The sequence below is a fragment of the Mustela nigripes genome, chromosome 11, assembly GCF_022355385.1.
Source record: "Mustela nigripes isolate SB6536 chromosome 11, MUSNIG.SB6536, whole genome shotgun sequence".
Taxonomy (NCBI): Eukaryota; Metazoa; Chordata; class Mammalia; order Carnivora; family Mustelidae; genus Mustela; species Mustela nigripes.
Genome location: NC_081567.1, coordinates 18,107,368 through 18,128,438, shown reverse-complemented (window position 1 = coordinate 18,128,438; position 21,071 = coordinate 18,107,368). Strand labels below are relative to the sequence as shown.

Sequence of the window (21,071 nt, the reverse complement as noted above, 5' to 3'; positions counted from 1 at the left end):
ATCACAGTGCAGCGGCGTAGAGGTGGAAACAGACGTTCTGTTCTCTCTCTCCCCCTCTGGGGGGGGAAATTAAAATGATCTCATAGCGCACCTGGTATCTCCCTTTTCTTCTCTCCCTCCTCTAAAAGCAGAAATCTGAAGGGAAGACCATCACAGATCAAGGCTGAGGATCTGCCCCTTATCCACAAGAGCGGTCATTAGCACACAGAAAAGACCTCCGTCCATTATTGAACATGAAGCACGTGGCATCTGGCTTCCTCAAGCAGCCCTACAAAGTCATGGTGCTTAAGCCCCATTTTGCAAATGAGGTGAGGCAGTTCTCCCCAGTTTAGCTGGGCTTCAGGGGGTTCCTGATGTTCCTCATTTACCTTGGACTTGGCAAGATCTCCAAACCAATGACTGGGCACTTGTAGACAGATTATTTTCAGGGGGTCTGAAGATACCTAGAAAGGGACAGGAAAGAGCTCTACAGGACACCGCCCCCTTCACGTGACCCTGCCTCCAGGCACAATTACAGTTAACCATCTCTGTTCCGAAGAGAACTGAGTGTGCTACTTAGGGTGCCAGAGGAAGAAATGCCCTTCCAGGGAATTTCTGAAAACACAGTGAAGCCTCTGACATCCCTCATTCTCCACAGTAGAGTGGTTCTTGCCCAGATCTAATCTGTATGCACTGGTTTGCAGGCTGGATCCCGGCCTTGGGGTACAGAGAAAAGGAAGTGATGGGCCCTCTCCTGGCCTCACCCAGCCCCACCCCCACTCCAAAGTTCTGCCCTCTTGCCAGATACAACGGCCAACCCAGGGCCTGGAGCAAAGATGGTGCCTGTGGAATGTTAATTCTTTGCTGCTGCTCCTTCCTTCCAAGGTGCCTGAGCCAGGGGGGTTGCAGAGGTCATGGCCACCCCCATCCATCTCTTGGAGCTGCTCACAGTCTAGAAACGAGGCCCCGGTCCCAGGCATAGCAGCGATGCAGAGAGGGAAGTGTGATTACAGAGCTAAAACCACAGAGGATCCCCAAGGAAGGACCCACTCTGCGTTGTATGACCCAGTCCCCCGCATGTCCCTGTGCCTAGGACTTTCCTGGCGCCCTCACAGTCTCCTCTCTCACACTGTCCCTCCCTCCCTCCCTGCCCTCGGGATCCTCACGCCGACTCCTCCTCATTCCTGACGCACTCCTGCCTCCCCGCCTCACCGGGCCGAACCTATCTGTCCCCCGTCCCTCTGCTGCAGTTCCGCTCGCCCAGTAAGGCCCGCCGGAACTCCCACCCAAAAGCTAGTGCACGCCTCCGGCTGCGCGCCCCAGCCCCACGGCACCCGACGGGCTTCCTTTCTGAAAGACGCGCTCACCGACCGAGTAGCCGCCCCCGTGTGTCCATCTCTCCTGAAGGACGGGGACATCATCCCGACAGGGTGGGTAAGACGGTATCGTGGTCAGATCTCCGCAGTCAGACGGCACAGACCCGGGGGAGGGAAGCAGACGGAGCATGAATATAAGAGGTTTTGAGGGCTGGATTGTCAGGTGTGCGGTAGTGAACTACTGGTCCTGTGCCCTATAACAATGCCCTGCAACAAACCACGTGACACTCAACAGCTTATGGCAAAACGAGCTCACTGTCCTGCTCAGCGGTCAGCAGGATGACGGCAGCCCAGCTGATCCAGGGCGGGGCAGGGTTGGGGTGGCCGCAGGTTGTCTACACCGGCTCCAACCTCTAGGCTGGCTCAGGCAACCCCTTGTGTGTGTGTTTGGGGCCCCGACTGAAGGGGTCCACCCTTCTCGTGGCAGATCCCCAGAAGCCCTGACGACCTTGGCCCAGAACAGGCACTCTGACCCTCCCATCCCCCTCTGGCTCAGCCCCAGACTCACAGGGCGGAGGAAGGTGCTCCGCCTGGACCCAGAAAGCCAAGGGAGCCCCAGACCTATAGGAAGAAGTGCAAAGAGTAGAGAAAGACAGCTGAACAGCCGGAGCGCGTGAACAACTGCAACGATGATCGCATCCCCCCCAGCAAGGGCAGGCTGAGGAAGGAGGACCCGAAGCTCGACTCTAGGTCCCAGTTTGTGCCAGTGGCTCACGTGTGTCCTCCTCGGAGGTGGAGAGCCCTGGAGAGCCCACGTGAGGGGGATGCTGGGCTCCGTCTGGAGCACACAGATGTGCATAGCAACCGAGACACATCTGAATAGAAAGTTCTGGCCTCCGTTGGCCCCATCACTCTATGTCTCAAAGAGAAGGTCTGAGATGAACTGCGGGAGCAAACAAAGCTTTGCGGGGTGGGGAAGGTTGTGCAGGGTGAGTTGGGGGGGAGCGGGCGGCTCTCCTGGTAAAATGGCAGATACCCGGAAAGAGATGCTGGTGGTGGTGGTACTCATCACGGTCCCTGCCTTAAGCGCACGAGGACACCCTTGGCTACAGCAACCAGTGAGCTAATGAGCTACAGATGTTGAGGGAAAAACGTACAAAGAGCCTGGGTTTTTAATGACATCACCGGGCAACTCTAGGGCTCGGGAGAGCGCTCCGGGGCAACACTGAGCACCCTTGTGATGTGGGCCGCGGCCCCTCCCAGCGCAGCGTCTTCCCGCTACCAGGGCTGGGACTTAAACCCGGGGCAACAGCAACAGATCTGTAATGCGGGGAGCAAAAGAGGGCGAGTGAAAGAAAAAGAGACAAACTCTTGGATCGTGGAGAGGGTGTCAAAAGAGAATCGGGGTCCAGCGCTGCAAGCGGCTCATTACAACAGCGCGTGACAATCACCCGCTGACTTTCCCGAGCGAGGGGCCGCGGGCGCAGATGGAAGTCTGCGTTTCCCGCAAGTGTGTACGTTGAAATCCTAAGCCCCAAAGTAACGGGTGCCGGGAGGTGAGGCCTTTGGGAGGCGATTAGGTCAGAAAGGTGGAGCCCTCGCGAATGAGATTAGTGCCCTCATGAAAGAGACTCCAGAAGGCTCCCTTGCCCCCTCTGCTCTGTGAAGACAGAGGGAGAAAAGAGCCGCGTACGAATCAGGAAGAAGGTCCTCCCCAGACACCAAACCTGACGGCACGTGGATCTTGGGCTTCCTCACTTCCGGCACTGTGAGAAGTCAGTCTCCGTTGTTTATAAGCTCCCCCGTCTATGGGGTTCTGCGACAGACACCCACCCAACCAAGACAAATCACGGACGTCCTGAAGGAGGGAAAGAGGGGTTTTGGGGGGGCAGAGGTGGGGGGAGTGGAAAACCACAAGGGGCTATTCTCCCCTCCCGGTGGGACTCACGCCCGACTCCGGGGCGGATCATGTAGCCCAACCAGACCCCCCAACTACAGCAGCAGTTCAGAGGCTGGCCCGTGCCCAGGGCCGGGCTAATCAAAGTGGAATCTGGATGAGGTGCCAGGAGGAGACTCTCTCTCTCTCTCTCTCTGTTAGAGCATCGGGGAGGAAAGTCAGAAAATCTATTGCTCCTCATAAAAATGCAGTAAAAGATGAAGTACAAACAGCCCCGCTGTTACTTTGAAATATTGCCATTCTGTGATTAACACTCCACACATCAACCTAGTATTGCAGACACACTTTTTTGCACTGGACTTGAACGGGGACGGGTGTGAGGATTAAGCCATGTTGTCATCATGCCGAGACGGACTCTGAAAATGAATCCACCCCAGAAACAGAAAGGAGGAAAGATCTTGTGACTCTCATGTGAGCACCTGAATCAAGCCATACCTGAAGTCGGGACAACCTGAACTCCGGTAACATAGGCCCTTACCATTTTCTTCTCAGTGTGCACTAGAGCTGGGTAGGGTTGCCACTCACGCAGGAAGATTCCCGAGAAAGGAATGACACGGAGTGGAAGAAGTGGTGATCAGTGACTGTCCTCCTCACTCAAAACCTGGCGCTAGCCAGCAATGATGAACCCCTCCCCAGCCCTCTCACAGCCCTGCCCTGTTTAGCCACCACCCTCTGGCCAGCAGCTATGGTTTCTGCCTTACGTGATGGGAAAGAAGGGGAGGGGCTGCCCGGCCCCTTCATCCCTCTCTGTCTGAGTGCGCTAGGGGTCTCGTGCTCCTGTACTCCATCGGGAGGAAATGCCGCACTCACTCAACTTATCACTCCTTGTTTTCATCAGCTTTCAGCGAGGTGCTCCGACTGCTCCCAAAAAGTACATGCAAGGGAAGCCACTGACTCCAGAGTGACAGGCAGTCTCTGTGCTATGATGTCCTGTTGAGATTATCCCCCTGGGGCCCAGAGCTTTTTGCCAAGAGCTCCTAATAATTCTCTGAGCGCGGCCTGCTTCAAGCTCCGAGTCACCGAGGGGCAGAGGCTGCTGCTGGGGGCTAAGTGGCTGGAGCTGTGCAGGTTAGAGGTTCACAGGGGTAGGAAGCCCACAGGTCACAGCAGTCACAGGGACACTCGCTATGTCATTGGTAGACTCCAGCCACCGCTGCAGGAGAGAGACAGGAACAGGTAAAGGGCAAGAAGCATAGAGATGTCCTGACGTGAGAACCTTCTGATATGCCCAGACACCAGGGCGAGATGAGCTGGAGAAGCATGGTCTGATGTTTTTAGCTCAGCAAGTGAGACCAAAGAGAGCAGGTATGGGCTAGAGAGACGGTGTGCTACGTCCGTCAGAACGCGGTCTGGAGCCAGGAGTCCATCCGACGCCAGTACAGAACAACACACCCAGGCGGGGTCAGCGGGGTGGCAGGGCTGGGAGAACCCTCAAATCCCAAGTCACGGTCACAAACTCCAGGGACTCTAGGGCTACAGTAAGAAAAGTGACGGGATGATGCGTGCTGAGACGACATCCCGGAGAACCGCAGAACTCGAGCTCCACCAAGATGAGCACGTGCGAGGCAGGCAAGCTTCTGCAGAAATGAAGGTCTGTGTTGTCCGTGCGCGCCGGAGAAGCCAGAAATCTAGAGGGCTTTTTCTTTAAAGTGGAATCATTTAATGTGTAAATACTGGCCACTCATGCTATTTTTTTTCTTTTTTTCCTTTTTAAAATAAGCAATATGGACTTCAATTTCTGGTTGGGTACCTGAGGAGCTTAGAGATTGTCCCTCAACCCCAACCACAAGTGAAAAGATGAGCGAACTGAAAAACCCACAGCTCTTCTGTGGGATCTAAATCCTGCAGAGAAAGTCACAAGAAGACGAGCAGCCACCCCTAAAACTGGAGAGACAGATACTGGGGATCAGGGCTCGCCAAGGAGGAACCACAGGCAGCGAACTCGGCTGGGAACGGCGAGGGGAGGGGAACCGGCACTGTGGCTGACAGCGGCTCAGCGGGGACCCGCGGAGTCAAAGACTGGGGGCCCGACATCGGGGCAGGAGGCGGTTTCACCTCCGGGAGCCCAACCTAGTTCTGGCAGTGAAGATGCGGGGGTAAAACCCCCTCGTACTTCCGGTGGGGGAGGGAAAGGAAAGCCTTCTGACGTCACAACATCCCACTCCTCCTAACAAGGCCTGCCTTCCAGAGCGCTCTGCTGCCGGCTCAGTCGGACCCTCACCCACCCGGTCCCACCTAAGGGGAGAAACTACTGAGAAGCACAGAAGAAGTTCCCATTGCAAGGGCATGGGCTCGCCAAGAGACTAACCACAGCGCCACAGAGCTGCCCCGGGGGGCTGAGCTCGTACGAGTTACATGGACGTCCACACGGCCCACGGAACACGGGCTGCGGAACACCAGGTGGGATTTAAGAAAGTCTGCCTTTCGGGGTGCCGGGGTGGCTCAGTCAGTTGAGCGCCTGACTCTTGATTTCAGCCCAGGTCATGATCTCAGCGTCACGGGATGGAGCCCCGTGTTGGGCTCTGTACTCAGCGCAGAGTCTGCTTGGGATTCTCGCTGGCAATCCCTCTGCCCCTCCCCCTGCTCGTGTGCACACACACGTTCTCTCTCCAATAAAATCTTTAAAAACAAGAAAGAAAGAAAAAGAAAGCCTGCCTGAGTTCGAATCGCCACTCTGTCACCTCCTTGAGTCCACCGGGGCAAGGCTCTGTCCCCCCACCGGATCCCGTGATGTAGAAAGCACACAGAACCCTTAGCACAGCGCCTAGCACCCCGAAACTTGCCATAGATAAGTGGTATCTAATAGTTTTGCCACAAACTGCAGGCCCCTGGAATCTATCCTATGCAAAGGCCTCTATCCATGAGTTCCCGACTCCGTCACGGGCTCTGTGCTGTGAGCCCAAATGTTCCCAACCAGGAACGCAGAGTGGACCAGTGTGAGGTCAGGGACTGCTGGCAAGTTAGGGCAGGGCATGCAAAGAAATGTTTTAAGAAAACTTCGGGGGTAAACGCCTAGGGAGGCAGGAAGGACGGATGGAAGCGTGGAGAGCAGGGGAGAAGCAGCATGTTCGGAAGAGCTGGAAGGGGAGGACCTCAGTGAGAACGGAGGAGGGAAGGAAGGACAGACGGAGGGACGGAGCCTACTGGAAGGCAAGAGTGCTGTGCTCTGACGCCGCTTTGAGAATCTGCAGGTTTCTCTGGCCAGAGTCAAGAGTCACCGTCCTCTGGGCCCGCTTCCAAACGCCCGATGGTGAGCCGAGGGCTGCGGCGGGCCCGCCGTAACCCCGGCTTAATAAAGAAGTCGTCAGTTTCTTGTCAAGAGCGTGTGCCAATCTCATCCAAATCAATTAATTCCTTAATCACACTGTGAATGGAGCAGGATGTGAAGCGCCCATGTGGGAGCGATGAATATTAGCCGTATTTAACTGCCAAACGCTTCTGATACCATAAAGCATCCTTGAGGTTGCACAATAAAATCCAAAGTTTAATTGGTGGGTAACAAGGCCCCAGGCAATTGTACCTTATTAATGCTGACAACAGGAATATGTATGCAAGGCCGCGACAGCCGGCTACTTAGAGCAATGCCAGCCGCCAGCCCCAGGAACAGGAAGTGATTAGTGTGGCCCAATTGCAGAAAGATTTAGAGTCTCCTTCACCAATGCATCTTTTTCAAACACCACACTATAAATACATCATCTCTGCCATCCAGCCATACCCCAGAGGATGTTCTGGGAAAGGCAGAGAAGTTGAAGATAGAAGCTTATGGGTGCAGATAGGCAGGCAGGTTGGAGCCACCCTATAAGGTTGCACAGGTTGTGGACTGCATCAGGCTCCTAGTGGAAGGGAAGCAAGCAGAGGCTGAAATTCTGGCCTGAGCTCTGTGCACCAAGCCACGTGCCTTGGCATGAGGTAATCTCCGCCCAGAGAAGGGCAGGGTGTTTTCTAATCCAACCACCCAGACAGTAAGTTGTTTAAGCTCTTTGAAATAATTTTCCCATTTGAAGAGACTGGACTAGATGAGACGTATCTTCTGAATGTCACATTGCTTAATCGTGTTTTGTCCATTCCGTCACCCAACAACAAACACGTGTCCGTGCCTACTATCATCTCCGCAGTAGTCTAGAACCTAGAGATGAGGCAAGGCCCTCCCCAGTTCGGGGGAAAGGCAGAATCCCAGGCAAATAATTGCGCCGGCAGTACTTTGGAGGGAAGAGTGGGAGGACACCTCAGCTCCAGGACAGGGAGTGCCTGTGGCCTTTTCTTCTGTGCCCCCCGCCCCACTGCAGCCTGCTGCAGCAACAGCCAAGACTAGCACATTAATGATGCACTTGTCATAAGGCTTTGTCTCTTTCTTACCTGTCATCGCTGCCAAGCTAGAGCTCTGGGAAGTCATAACTAGGCCTTATTCATCTCCAGAGCCCCCAAATCTCGCCTAGTGTCTGACACGCAGTGCAGGGTAGTAATGGTTTAATGAAGTTGCTATATTCCAAACACTGTACGGACGACTTTCTATACACAGGGTTCCTTCAATCCTTATTTTTGCTCTGCCAGGGATCAGCCCTCCAACACTCTCTAGGTCATACTGCAACGGTGGCATGCATTTTCTAGAAAGGACCAGGATAGTACGCAGAGTCCCTGTCACGGCTTCTGACCTCTGCTGCTGTAGGACGGAAGCAACCATGGACAACATGAAAACCAGTGCACGTGTCCGGAATTTATGAGTGCTGCAATTTAAATTTCAGACACTTTTCACATGTCATGAAATCTTCATTTTTTCAACTACTTAAAAATGTAAAAAAGAAACACCAAAGAAAACCATTCTTCAATTGTGGGCCACACACAAGGAAGCAGGAGGCCAGATCTGGCCAGTGACCCCTGCTTTGCCAGCCTCTGTTCCACTCTGTGATTAGGGGCCTGGATTTCTGTTGGGTTTTCTGGGAGGAGGCCCTGCTGAAGGATTGGAAGGAAGAGAGAAGGGGCTCCCTTTGTCTAGCTTCTGTAATATCCCCCCAACAGCAGAAGACAGCTGACAATCTAGCCAGTCCCAACACTGGCCACTCAGTGTCCCCAAAGAAGTAAACACCAGCCACCTGGCAGGACTTCTCTTCAAGGTCCAAGGGCCCACCTACAAGGATCCTCTTATGACTTCTTACATTTGGTTATGTTCCCTCTTCCTTTTCGGTCCTCAGAACTAGGAAACTGTTGCTACTTCCTGCATTTCTAATATTCAGGATACTGTGGCCTCCCATTTTGTGCTTTCAGGTCCCTAACACCTGAGTAACCAACTCCCTGCATTAAATCCTCTCTATCTGAAATACCTAGTGTGATTTCTGTTTCCCTGACAAAACCCCAACTACTACGGCTCCATTTTATAGGCAAGAAAACTGATCCTCCAGGAGGTTTGAGCCTTATCTAGGTCATGTAGGTGGTAAGTCAGAAGGACTTATGTAATATCGCAGGAGAGGGAAAAGGTAGATTTATACGGGAGTCCATGACTGCTTGACCCCAAAGCCTACACACTCTCAGTCAGCACACGGAACGAAAGGGGGAGTTCGCCACTCATTCTGCTCCCAGCAGAGCTCTGAGCACCCCGCAGGCACGGCGTTCTGAGAGCTGAACGAATCAATGAACGGGTGATCTCATCTCTGAGCCTGGCATTGGCTTGGGCACGCAATAATGTGTAACAGATGCATGTTGGAGGGAAAATACAGAATTAATGTTTGGGGCCAGTAGTTCTCAGTTCCAGCTGCACATTAAAAATCTCAAAACCTTGAAAACCATGGCCAAGCCCTACTCTAGAGTAAAAGGCTCAGGATCAGGCACCAGTATTTTTTTTTGTGAGTTTCCAGGTGATTCTAACATGTGGCTGGGATGGAGAACTGCCGGGGCCCAGTGCTACCGGAGGGATCACTGGGCAGGGTGTGGTGTGTCCTCGCCACCAGGGTAGCACCATCCACACCCCTCCGGGGAGTGAGATCGCATCTGAAGGTGACGGTCCCTTTGTGCAGGAAGCAGGTAAATCCTTCCCAACGTGGCAAATTAGACTCCGATTCAACCACATTTGCTGAGCACCTATTACGTGCTGGACGCTGTGTTGCTAAAATTCACGTTAAAGGATGCGTAAGTTACGTTGTCATTGAGACCCTTATAGAAACACGGACAATGGTCAGACCACATAGGGCAGTAGAACTCTACTCGCAACCTCTGGAACACTCAAGCCTAGAATAGTCAGGGTTTGGTTAACAACTGCCATTTCCTTTTTTTTTTTTTTTGCCATAGCTTCCAACTCAGGACCAACCAGAGAAAGCCACACGTTCCTCCCAAGGCAAGAAAATTAAGATACTTCTAGTTTTCTCACATTTCCCCACCCCAACAACCTCCACATGGGGCCTACTGAAGCCTCTCCCGCGATGACGCTTTCTCGGCCCCTGGGCAGTATTTGCATTCCTGGTGAACAGGAGTGCCGGACGGCACCCATCTCCCTCCTTACAGCAAGCTCTGAATCAGCCGTTTCTGTTCGCCTTTGGGTGGTCTTCCTTTATTTCCACATCATTATTGATAATATTTTAATTGTGCCTTTTTGTTTTTGACAGAGGCGAAAGGAAAGCTCAAAAATGTTAGGTGACATCAGAGGTCCCCCAGCGGGAAAGAGCAGAGAAAGGACGTGAGCAGGGAGAAGCAGGGTAACTTGAGGACGAGACGCGTAGGGCAAGGTGCAGCGCATGAGGTATGATATAAGAAGACTGGCTGGACTCCCGATCAAGAGAAAGGTTAAATAAAGACCCTTATGGACCTTGCCTGGGTCACTTGAGTCTCTCTGTACTTCAGTTTCCTCAAATTTAGAACGGAGATCAAATTTCAAAAGGAGGGGCGCCTGGGTGGCTCAGTCGGGTAAGCATCTGACTCTTGGCTTCGGCTCAGGTCATGATCTCAGTGTTGTGAGATCGAAGCCTGCATCGGGTTCCCTGCTCAGCACAGCGTCGGCTTCAGGTTCTCTCCCTCCCCCTCTGCTTCTCCCCCAGCTCCAGCTCGCTCTCTCTCTCTCTCTCTCTCTCTCTCAATAAATAAAATCTTGAAAAAAGGAAGGAGGGAGGGAGGAATGAAGGGATTAGAGAACTCACTCAGGGGCCCTCGGCCAGGGAAGGGTGGACTGAATATAGGCAAGAAACAGAACAAATTTGAAGGACTCCTACAATTCGATTTCTAGACTCGTAATAAAATTACGGCAATCAAGAGAATATGACATTGGCATAAGGATCACTGAGCAAATGAGAAAAGCCAGAAAAAAGCCCCACATTCACTAGATTTTTTTCCCAGTAAGTAGGTAAGCAATTCAATGGCAGAAAGAAAAAAAAAATTTTTTTTTTAAACAAATAGCATTGGAACAACGGAAAAAACATGGAGGAAAAAATGAACCTTGATCTCTCTCTCATACCATATACAAAAACCGAATTCAAGATGGATCACAGACTTAACTTAAAAGCTAAGACTATTAAGAACATAGGAGGGTGCCTGGGTGGCTCCGTTGGTTGAGCGACTGCCTTGGGCTCAGGTCATGATCCCGGACTTCCAGGATCGAGTCCCGCATCGAGCTCCCAGCTCCCTGGGGAGTCTGCTTCTCCCTCTGACCTTTTCCTCTCTCACGTTCTCTCTCACTCATTCTCTCTCAAATAAATAAATAAAATCTTAAAAAAAAAAAAAAAAAAGAACATAGGAGAATAACTTTACAACTCTGGCAATGATATTTTAGGAAAGAAGTGCTAACCATAAAAGAAAATAAACTGCAACTCACCAATATTTTAAAATTTTGCTCATCAAGTTACATCATTAAAAAATAACAGGTAAGCCACAGGCTGGATGAAACTGTGTATCTGACAAAAGAACAGTCTCTATAATATGCAAAGAACTTCTACAAATCAATAACAAAAGACAAACAACCCAATAAAAACTGTCAAGACTTGAAGAGATATTTTACAAAGATACATGAATGGGGGCGCCTAGGTAGCTCAGTGGGTTAAGCCTCTGCCTTTGGCTCGGGTTGTGTTCCCTGGGTCCTGGGATCGAGCCCCGTATCGGGCTCTCTGCTCAGCGGGGAGCCTGCTTCCTCCTCCCTCTCTCTGCCTGCCTCTCTGCCTACTTATGATCTCTGTCAAATAAATAAATAAAATCTTTAAAAAAACAAAGATACATGAATGGCTGACAGGCACATGAAAAGGTGCTCCACTGGAAACTCACTGAAACACAAGAAACACTCATTAAAACAGTGAGATGAAGCTTCACCCAACAGAATGATCAGAATGTAAAAGACCGACAGCACCACATATCAGGGAGCAGGTAGAGACACTAGAGAACTCTCATGTACTACTGTTGGGAGTGTGAACAGTACGGCCACTTGGAGAAACAGTCCTGTAGTGTCTTACACACTATATATAGCTAAATATGCATTTACCCTATGATTATTCTACTCCCAGACATGTATCCAAGGGCAGTGAAAGCATACTTCCACACAAGGAGTTGTTCAAGAACATTATTGACAGCTTTATTTATAATAGCCTGAGCTGAACAACAACCCAAATGTGCATCAAGAGAATGGATTGTGCAATCTTGGTATGGCCCCGCAATGGAACACTATTCAGCAATGAAAATGGAAGAACACGATAATAGCATGTATGAATCTCACAGACCCTCTATCAGTCAAAAGAAGTCAGACACGAGAGTACACAGAGTGAAACTCCATTTAAATGAAGTTTAAGAACAAAATCAATGGTGATAATAATCAGAGCCAAGCTTCTTGGAGCAGGAGCCGAGAGAGAGAGGAAGGGGCATGAGAAAGCCTTCAGAAGTGATGGAATGATTCTCGGTCTTGACTCGGGTGTAGGTTCCACGGGTTTATGCATCCGTCAAAACCAATTGCACTGTACAGTTAAGGCCTGCACACATTACTGTTGGTGAATTATACCTCGAAAGACTGTTTGCGAGGGTGTGAGAAAATGCACCAGCGCACATTCCGGGGGAGAGTATAAATGTGGTGCAATCTCTCTGAAGGGCAATTTCGACAAAACCTATCAAAATGAGCAATCCAGACACACACTTGACCCAGTCGTTTCACTTCTAAGAGTCATCCTACAGACATATTCACGCGTGATGCAGAGACAGTTGTACCAAGATATTCTTTGCAGAACTGTTTGTGGTAGCAAAAGACTGGAAATAACATGGCAATCCATCCATAAAGGACGGGTTAAGTAAATTATAGTGCCACATTTTAACAGAATACCATGCAACTGTTAAAATAATAAGGGAGATCGCTACATACTGATACGGAATGATATTCATGATATATGATATATTGACACACACGGGGAAAAGTGTAGAACAGAGTCTATAATATCCTCCCATCAGTGTAAAAATAAATGTGTGTGTGTAATGTATGTGTGTGTAATGTATCTCGAGAGGTACATAAGAATACCGGACACGGCCCTTGCCTCTGGAAACAGGGACTGGCGGACTTGGGAGACTGGAGGTTAGACTGGGGCGAGGGGAAAATTATTTTCACCTTATTACCTCTTTTATGGTCTGAATTATTTCATTGTTTTCTTGTAACCATAGGGGTATTATGGAAATCAAGATTCTTTTTTAAAGCAAAGAAAAAGACCAACGCTCATGGGGCCAGTCCATTGTCCCTGATACTTGACCGGGACTGCCTTAGATCCTGTGCCCCATGGACCCTAAAGTCTGTCTTGGCTGCTCCCGTTTTATGTGCCCCCATCATTTCTGTCTCCATGACAGTCCTCCTCAGCTCTGACCTCAGCACCACCGACGGCCTCGGCTTGGCTTTCCTACAGGACCGGGCGCGCTCGCCTCATTCCCACGCGGCGCCGCCTTCCGCCACTCCGTGTTTCAGTTATTGGATTTTCCAGCTTTTTACTTAGCCCCCGTTTTTCCCAAGCAAAACAGATCCGCCCACAGCCAGGACCATGTCTAGCCAACCAGATATATACCCCCAAATGAGACCATGAAATATCCCTGTAATTTTCAGATGCCTTAAGACACATATACTTAAATATTTAGTAGATTATAAATGACCTAAAGCTTTAGTCCGGCTTTTAAACATAACTTCTTAATGAGCCTATGTGGACGGTTCGCCCCCAGCCCGAATGCAGAGATAATTGTGCCCCTCCCGACGAATAAGGGGGTGGACACACGGAAACGGCTGTGCACTAGTAATGCAAGTGTCCTAGGGGCTTTTTACGCACTCGAGGGACAGATGTGCGGCTCACAGCTTGCTCTCTGATCCCGCAGTTTGTAGACCGCCGCACAGAGATTTGTAGGGAAGAGAATCAAAGCAACTGGTCTCAAGTCTGACTCTGCCACTGCTTTCCTGTGTGGTCTCGAGATCATCACGGCGCCTTTCTGGGCTTCTGGGTCCTTCTCTGTTCCATCAGGGTAATCTCTAAGGTACTGCCAGCAGCATCCTGCTCTAAACTTCTGAGTGTCTGCAATTATGATTACTTGTTAAAATATGTTTTGCAATAAAAGAAAGGAAAATAAGCAGCAAGGATTTAAAAAAAAATCTTTTTTAAAAAAATGGGTTGGGGCGCCTGGGTGGCTCAGTGGTTTGTGCCTCTGCCTTCGGCTCAGGTCATGGTCTCAGGGTCCTGGAATCAAGCCCTACATCTGGAATCTCTGCTCGGCAGGGAGCCTGCTTCCCCCCTTCCCCTCTCTGCCTGCCTCTCTGCGTACCTGTGATGTCTCTCTCGCTCTCTGTTAAATAAATAAATAAAATCTTTAAAAAAAAGAAAGGGTTTTTAAAAAGAAGAAGAAATCCTACATTTCTTTTCATCCCTGAGCTCCAGCTGCAATGGCATCAGCTGGGAGGTCATAGAGACTCTCAGGCCTCCCCCCCCCCCCGAGATCTGCTGAATCAGACCCTAAGGTAATTTGTGCTGAGCCCCAAGAGACATAAAAATGTACTCCGGGAGTCTTATGTAAAACCAGCAGCTTTGGGAAAGGATCTTCTCCATGTCTTCAGGCCGCTCTGGCCCCAGTAGACGAGACAGACGCAAAGTAGTGCTCACAACATCAAATGCAGAAAGAAGTCAGGCAAGTCACATAAACTAGCAGAAGCGCCTGGGTGTGGTGCTGTATGGAGGGGTGGGGACTGTGGTTAAATGGAAAGTGTTTGTTTCATCCTAAGAGGCCTTAAAACAGGGGCTGATTGTGACTCAGCATCAGTGAACTTTTGTTGTATGGGAATGCAAGGTCTCGGTTGTCCCATCTTGTGATTTTCATATACACACACACACACATACAAACATACACCTGGGCTATTCTGATTTCTATGTAAAATCTCTCTTTGTAAAAGATTTTATTTATCTATTTGAGAGAGAGAGAGAGAGAGAGAGAACGAGTGGGAGGTGGAGAGATGCTCAAGCAGACTCTGCTAAGCATGGAGCCTGACGTCAGGCTTGATCTCAGGACCCTGAGATCACAACCTGAGGTGAGGCCAAGAGTCAGACGCTCACCCAACTGCATCACCCAGGGGCCCCTAAGTGAAATCTCTTAATGATGAAAATATCATCAGGTCACATAAAATAGCACATTTTTTAAAAAGATCTTATTTATTTATTTGACAGACAGAGATCACCAGGAGGCAGAGAGGCAGGCAGAGAGAGAGGAGGAAGCAGGCTCCCTGCTGAGCAGAGAGCCCAATGCGGGGGCTCGATCCCAGGACCCTGACATCATGACCTGAGCCAAAGGCAGAGGCTTTAACCCACTGAGACACCCAGGCGCCCCTAAAATAGCATATTTTAAAGCCAGAGGTAATAGTGATTTCCAAAGCCTTAAGCAAGAACAAACTTCAGGAGTTCAAAACACAAAAAGGAGGCTCTGAGGTGGCTGCAGTATGATGAGAAATGAGGGAAGTGAGCAGGACTAGGAGGGCGGGTATGGTGGGAGTGTTGATCGCCGACGGAGGAGGCAGGAGGATGTGGCATTTGTTGGTGAACCAAGGGGTTAAAAGCACAAGGACTGGAGCCCAAATCTGCTCTTTTCCACCTCTGCGACTTTTGGTCAGTTATTTCGTGCTTATGTACCTCTGTTTCCTCATCTGTAAAATGGGGTCAGTAATGGCATGCACCTCAGAAGGTCAATTCAAAGAAGCAGTGATCAATAAAATTAGGCACTTAGAATAACGGCCAGACCTAAGTAAGCACTCACTAACTGCTTCCTGCATTGCGGTCATTGGTCTTTAGCACTGCAAATGTCACAAGACGCGGCTGGGTGCTAACCCACATGCTAGACTTTTTCAGTGGGCTTAGTAACTTTCAGACAAGGAAAAGGCACACAAGGATCTGTAGAGGGTTTCTTTTTGCCAAGCTTCTCCTCTGGCGATGTCTCAGGCTGCCCTGACCCAGCCACAGTCAGGCTGTTGATGCTAAACATTCCTTTCTCCCCAGCACTTTGTTTTGTTAATGGGCTCAGCGTTCAAGGCCCTCTGCAGGCTGCCCACTAGCAAAGCAAGGCCATTTCCTCATTCAACAAATATGTATCCCATCTCAACGATGTGTCAGGCCCTGAACTAGACACGGTGGTCAACAAGATCCCGACCATGTTGGTTTCTTGTTCTAGTGCAGCCCATGAGCACCAAACAAAACAAGACAGTGACAATAAATGAAAATAAACAATGATAGTTATTTGACCATCTGAAAGCAGTAAATTCCATCCATGATGAAGAGGTCAAAACAGGAATGACGTTTCAGAGAGGACACTCCTGCTGCACCGCTAGGTACGAGGTTTGGAATTAGTTCACGCTGAGCAAAAGCTGAAGCTTTAGTCATGACCTCATCCCACACTCATTCACCCATCATTCATTTATTCACTCATCCAATCATTCATTCCACAGGTATCTGGAAAGGCCAAAGAGTTGCCAGGCTTTCTACTAAATAGTAGGGAAACAGGGTAGGGGAAGATATGATCCTTTCCTTGGGAGAACTTCCCAGTCTGGTTATGGGTGAAGATGTATTAGTAGTCATTAATAAACAACTAACTTAAGTAAGTCTTAAGTAAAGAGTGATTTCATGTATAAAGAGCAGACCTGCCTGTGGGCTCTTATTCTGGAAGAAATTCAATGAACTCCAGCTTTCTCAACTTCTTAACGCTCCACATCTACCCAAGTTCAACTAACAGCAGTTCTGGCTAGTGAGGACAAGGCAAAACTGCAGACACAAGATCCCCCGAGAGAGATCATCTTATCTAGAGGTACTGTCATAAATTTTTAATGCCCGAGTTTATGCTTCATAAGGATCAATATGGCTCCAAGTTGTGTTTCCTTAACTGGGCCTGGCTAATGCAAACTGTACAGAGACTGACTCGATATAAAACATTTTGTGCCATGTGACACCTCTTTTCTTGCATGATGACAATGAGAGCATCAAACACTCCACTGGGTTTACTCCCATGAGCTCATTTAATCATAATAGCAAAGCTAGGATGCGCAGATATTAAGAATTTGCCTGAGCTCATGGCTAGTAAATGGTAGAAATAAGATTTCAACCCATACGTTTTGGTTTCCAAAGTCCATAGTCTTAACTATCGTGGGACATTTGAGAAAATTGTGCAGTGGTTAGAATTGAAAAAGATTTTCCATTATAAAACTGACATAATACACTTGAAGGACCTTCCGCCAAAACTCAATACCATATTCACGCTGCCAATGAAAAACTCAGCAACCCAGCATCATCTGTCGTATTTAAATTCATGTCATTAATTTGGATATATCCTGAGTCAATCTGGAAACATTAGTAGGAAACATCCAGGCTCCAGGCATGAGGAACCATACAGGCAAATGCAATGAGAACAAAGTGGACATATCCAGGCATCTGCAGGGACTTCAGTGTGGCCAGAGTGTATGGTGTGAGGTAGGGGATGGCAGAAAAGGACACTGCAGGGAGAGAGGACTGAGTGAGCATTGAGCCAGGACCTGCTCAGATGGATGGAAGGGGGGAAACACCTGGGAAACTGCCTTGGGATTCAGCCACCCTTGAGGGAGGAACCCAAGAATGCTTTATTGGGTTATTATCCATTGCTGGCACTTGGTGGGCAGACGTGCGCATAACCAGCCTCTCCACTTGACTTGGGAAGGAATAAAAACAAACCAAAACTGCAGAAGGTTTGTTTGAGCAGTGGAGTGCCTTCGTGGAAATTCAAGGCCGGGACCCGGGACTTAAAGCCGGGGAACTCCTCCACCTCAGTGCAATGCTGCTCCCACTCCGGTGGGAGATAATCATCGCACGTAGATAATCTCATCTTTGCTTACACTAAAGGAGCGCTCATTCCCGTCTTTATCCACTGGCCTTTTCCTGTGAGACATCTTACTATTCTACTTTATAGTAGAACCACACACATCTTAAAGATGTTGGATTTTAAGGTCTGTGCTACGAAGAGTCTTTGGAAGAGGAAAAGATGGAAAACAGACAGTTATCTTGGGCTAATTTTCTGTGGCAGGAAGGGAAGCAACAAGACAATAGCAGTGATTTTGAACCCTGGCTGGATACAGAATCATCTGGGGAAGTTTCAAAACGTCTTGACTCCTGGAGTCACCATGTTATTCCATGTCCATTGTTCTGCGATGTTTGAGGACCCCTGAGCAGGACTGATGTGCAGCCCTGGGGGAGGGTTGTTCTAAAACTGTTATTCTTGAGCATGTGGAAATGCTGATAACAAAGGGTAAAGAGGCAGAGATTAACAGTAAGGACAGATGAACAGTAACCAGAGCAGACTCCCTGGGAGGGTGGGAGGGGTTGGTCTTGGGGGGTACAGGTCGGAAGAAGGTGTGGGTTCCAGGCGGGGAGGAAAAGGAGGTTGGGTGGTTTTTCCTGCAGACTGTAATTTCTGGAATCTTCTCGAAACAGATGGATGGTTTGTTTGCTAACAGGGAGGGGAATGGTGGCAGGAGCTTGAAAAGGAGCAGGGCTGGAATCCTGCTGACTGCGGACTGGCAGGAGGCATTCCCCAGCTGAAACTAGGGGCCAGGAATTCAAGCTCCACTAAGAGATCTACTCCACAAGGGCAGAGCCTCTCTGGGTGGGCAGCAGCCGCATCACCAACGTTCAGTTCTGTACACTTGGTGAATGGATGTGTCGTGACATCAATCATCAATCCGTGACATTTCTTTTCCTCAGTACCATTTGCCGGGGTTGGGGGGTGGGGTGGAGGGCAGGGAGAAAAGCCTTAAAGCCATTCAGTAAAGCCGCAGTTGAGGGTTCAAGGGTAACCTGGCAAGACATCGAAGGTGGGTCAGAGAGCGTCAGACAGCCGGCGCAGGAGACCGTGGGTTTCACCTTAAAGGCAAACGGTAGAGAGACGGGAGAGAGGTAAGGACAGATCTGAATCGGCAGAGGTCCGCTCCCGGCTTTGAGGAGATGGTTTGAGAGGCAGTGAGAGGCTCGGACAATCATCCAGGGGACCCATGACGAGTCAGAGAGCCCTGGGAGATGGCACTCGGAGCAGAGGGTCAGTTTCAAGGCCAATTCCACATCCTTCTAAGGGGCAGCTTTACGAGAGTCACGGAGCGCCCCATCTACGTGGGCTGAGCCGTCTGAGCGCATGCTCTGTGGCTCTGTGGAGCCCCAACAGCCACTTCCACTGTCCCCCTCCCCGACAGGCCTCACAGTCTCAGCTGCATGGGAGCCGCCTCTCCCACGGGCTCGCCAAATCGCCGTGCTGTATTTAAAAGCCAAAGAGGAAAATAAGCCCCAGCCCAAGGAGGAAGCGATTTTGGCATTAAATAAAAGGAATGTTTTTATCCTGCAATGAAAACGCTGTGATCCTGGGACACAATTTGCATAAACAGACAGTTTGGCTATAAACAGCCTCACCAGTAACTGGTATTTACATATAGAACAACTCAGTCAAAACCCAATTAAAGGCTCTGATGGATCGAGGGTTGTCAAAACATTTAAAAGGCTTCCCAGCAGCCAGGCGATTTATAGGTCTCTGTTGGACCAGACATTCTTGATTTCTCCCCCAGTCTGCTCTTGGTCTCCTACCAGACCCGGAGACCACCCCCTCCCAGCCCACCCCCAGCCCGGCAGTCTGCCCTCCGACAGGGAGGAGAGATCTGGAAGGAGCCCCTCGTCTCGCTGAAGACTTGCCAGAGGGGGCTGGCGGGCGGCAGGAACTAGCCTCCCCCAGGCAAGGCCACCGCAGCACCTCTGCCCTTGGCCTCGGCTGGGTCTGCTGAGCCTTTGAAAGATCCTTGGCAGGCTATGCTGTCTTGCTACTCTCTAGCGTACTTAAAACCATGGACTTAGAGGCCTTTCATTTCCCAGATTCCGAAAAACTGAGAACTTATAGGAGCACCTGGGTGGCCCAGTCAGTTAAGCAACTGGCTCCTGATTTCAGGGTCATGAGATGGTGTCCCACATTGGGCTCCGTGCTCAGGGCCAAGTCTGCTGGAGATTCTCTCTCTCTCCCTCTGCCCCGCCATGCATGCACACATGCGCTTTCTCTCTCTGAACAGATAAATAATATATGTAATATATATAAATAAAAACTGAGAACCCACTGTGTCAGACATTACGCTAAGCATGTTCTCACGTGATGCCTTACATACTGATACATCCACCATGACCTCATACACACGCATAATAGGAAGAGGGACCTGACATAAAAAACATAAAAAAATAAAAAAAACAAACTCACAACCTGCAGGCGGTCAGTGTGCTGCAGCCATCCCTGCTGGGCGTGTCCTTTTCATAGCAATACAAAATAATCCCTAACAACAAAGCGCTTACCAGAACCCAGCACAGGGCAAGGCGCTTTACACTCGTGTGATTTCATTTAGTTCCCAAGACATTCCTAAGAGGGGAGCATTATTATCATGAGGATGACCAATGAGGCTCAGAGGGCCGAAGACACTTGTTTGAGCTGATATGGCTGGAAAGCAGCAGAACCAGGAGTCTGTCTGGATCCACAGCCTGCTGCTACATCAGACCAGGTGTTTCTGCTTCCGGGCTATGGGTCATCTCATTTTAGTGACCCGCTGCAACTGCTGACACCGCGGTGTGGAACGGATACAGCAACACCAAAGTGACTTCACCCTGTCGTGGTATCACCGCTCAGCTCGAGCCTCAGTACTGTCGTCCTCCGTACGCTTGCTTTCCAACCTGATGCACTCCGGCTCTGAAGCCCCTACCACCCACCAAGACAAGCCACGTGGCCCAGAAGACTAAGGATCTGGGTGGAAGAAATGAGGTATCTGGGGATTCCTTCCTGCCCTCTTCTTCCTCCCTCGCTCCCTTCCTTTTTAAAAGATTTTTATTCATTTATTTAAGAGAGAGAGAGAAAGACCACAAGGGGAGAAAGGGTAGAGTGAGAGGGAGAAGCAGACTCCCCCCTGAGTAGGGACTTGATCTCAGGACCCTGGGACCATGACCTGAGCCGAAAGCAGACACTGAACTGACTGAGCCATCTAGGCGCCCCCTCTTTGTTCTTTGTAGGGGCTCAAGTTACAGCATCTTACTACTGAAAGTCAAACCATCCAACGCTCATTCCTGTAAGACCAGGAATACAAGGTCTAAGAGTAAGGTCATTACCACCAAGAACTGGGCATGTATAGATAGAAATTCAACCGGTATGTATTGAGCATGAACGGTTAAGGAACTATAAGATAATAAGGGATTTCATTTTGTTTCACTTTGTTTCTCAAATCGAGGCCTCAGTCTCCATATCTGAGTTTACTGGTGTAAATGGGGGTAGCAAACAATAGCCGTGGACTCACCCATTTTTTAATGAATTCACTACTATCAGAACAGCCAACT

The 21,071-nt window shown here is 49.8% G+C and overlaps 1 protein-coding gene across 1 annotated transcript in view; it reads left to right on the top strand.

Annotated features, from left to right (window-relative positions):
• The first annotated feature begins 233 nt into the window (after positions 1-233).
• Positions 234-21,071, top strand: part of C11H16orf82 (chromosome 11 C16orf82 homolog) — a 157,236-nt gene continuing 136,398 nt past the window's right edge. Inside the window, 2 exon segments of the mRNA XM_059416053.1 lie at positions 234-308; positions 1,273-1,409. Of these exon segments, the coding sequence (XP_059272036.1) occupies positions 234-308; positions 1,273-1,409 (212 nt within the window).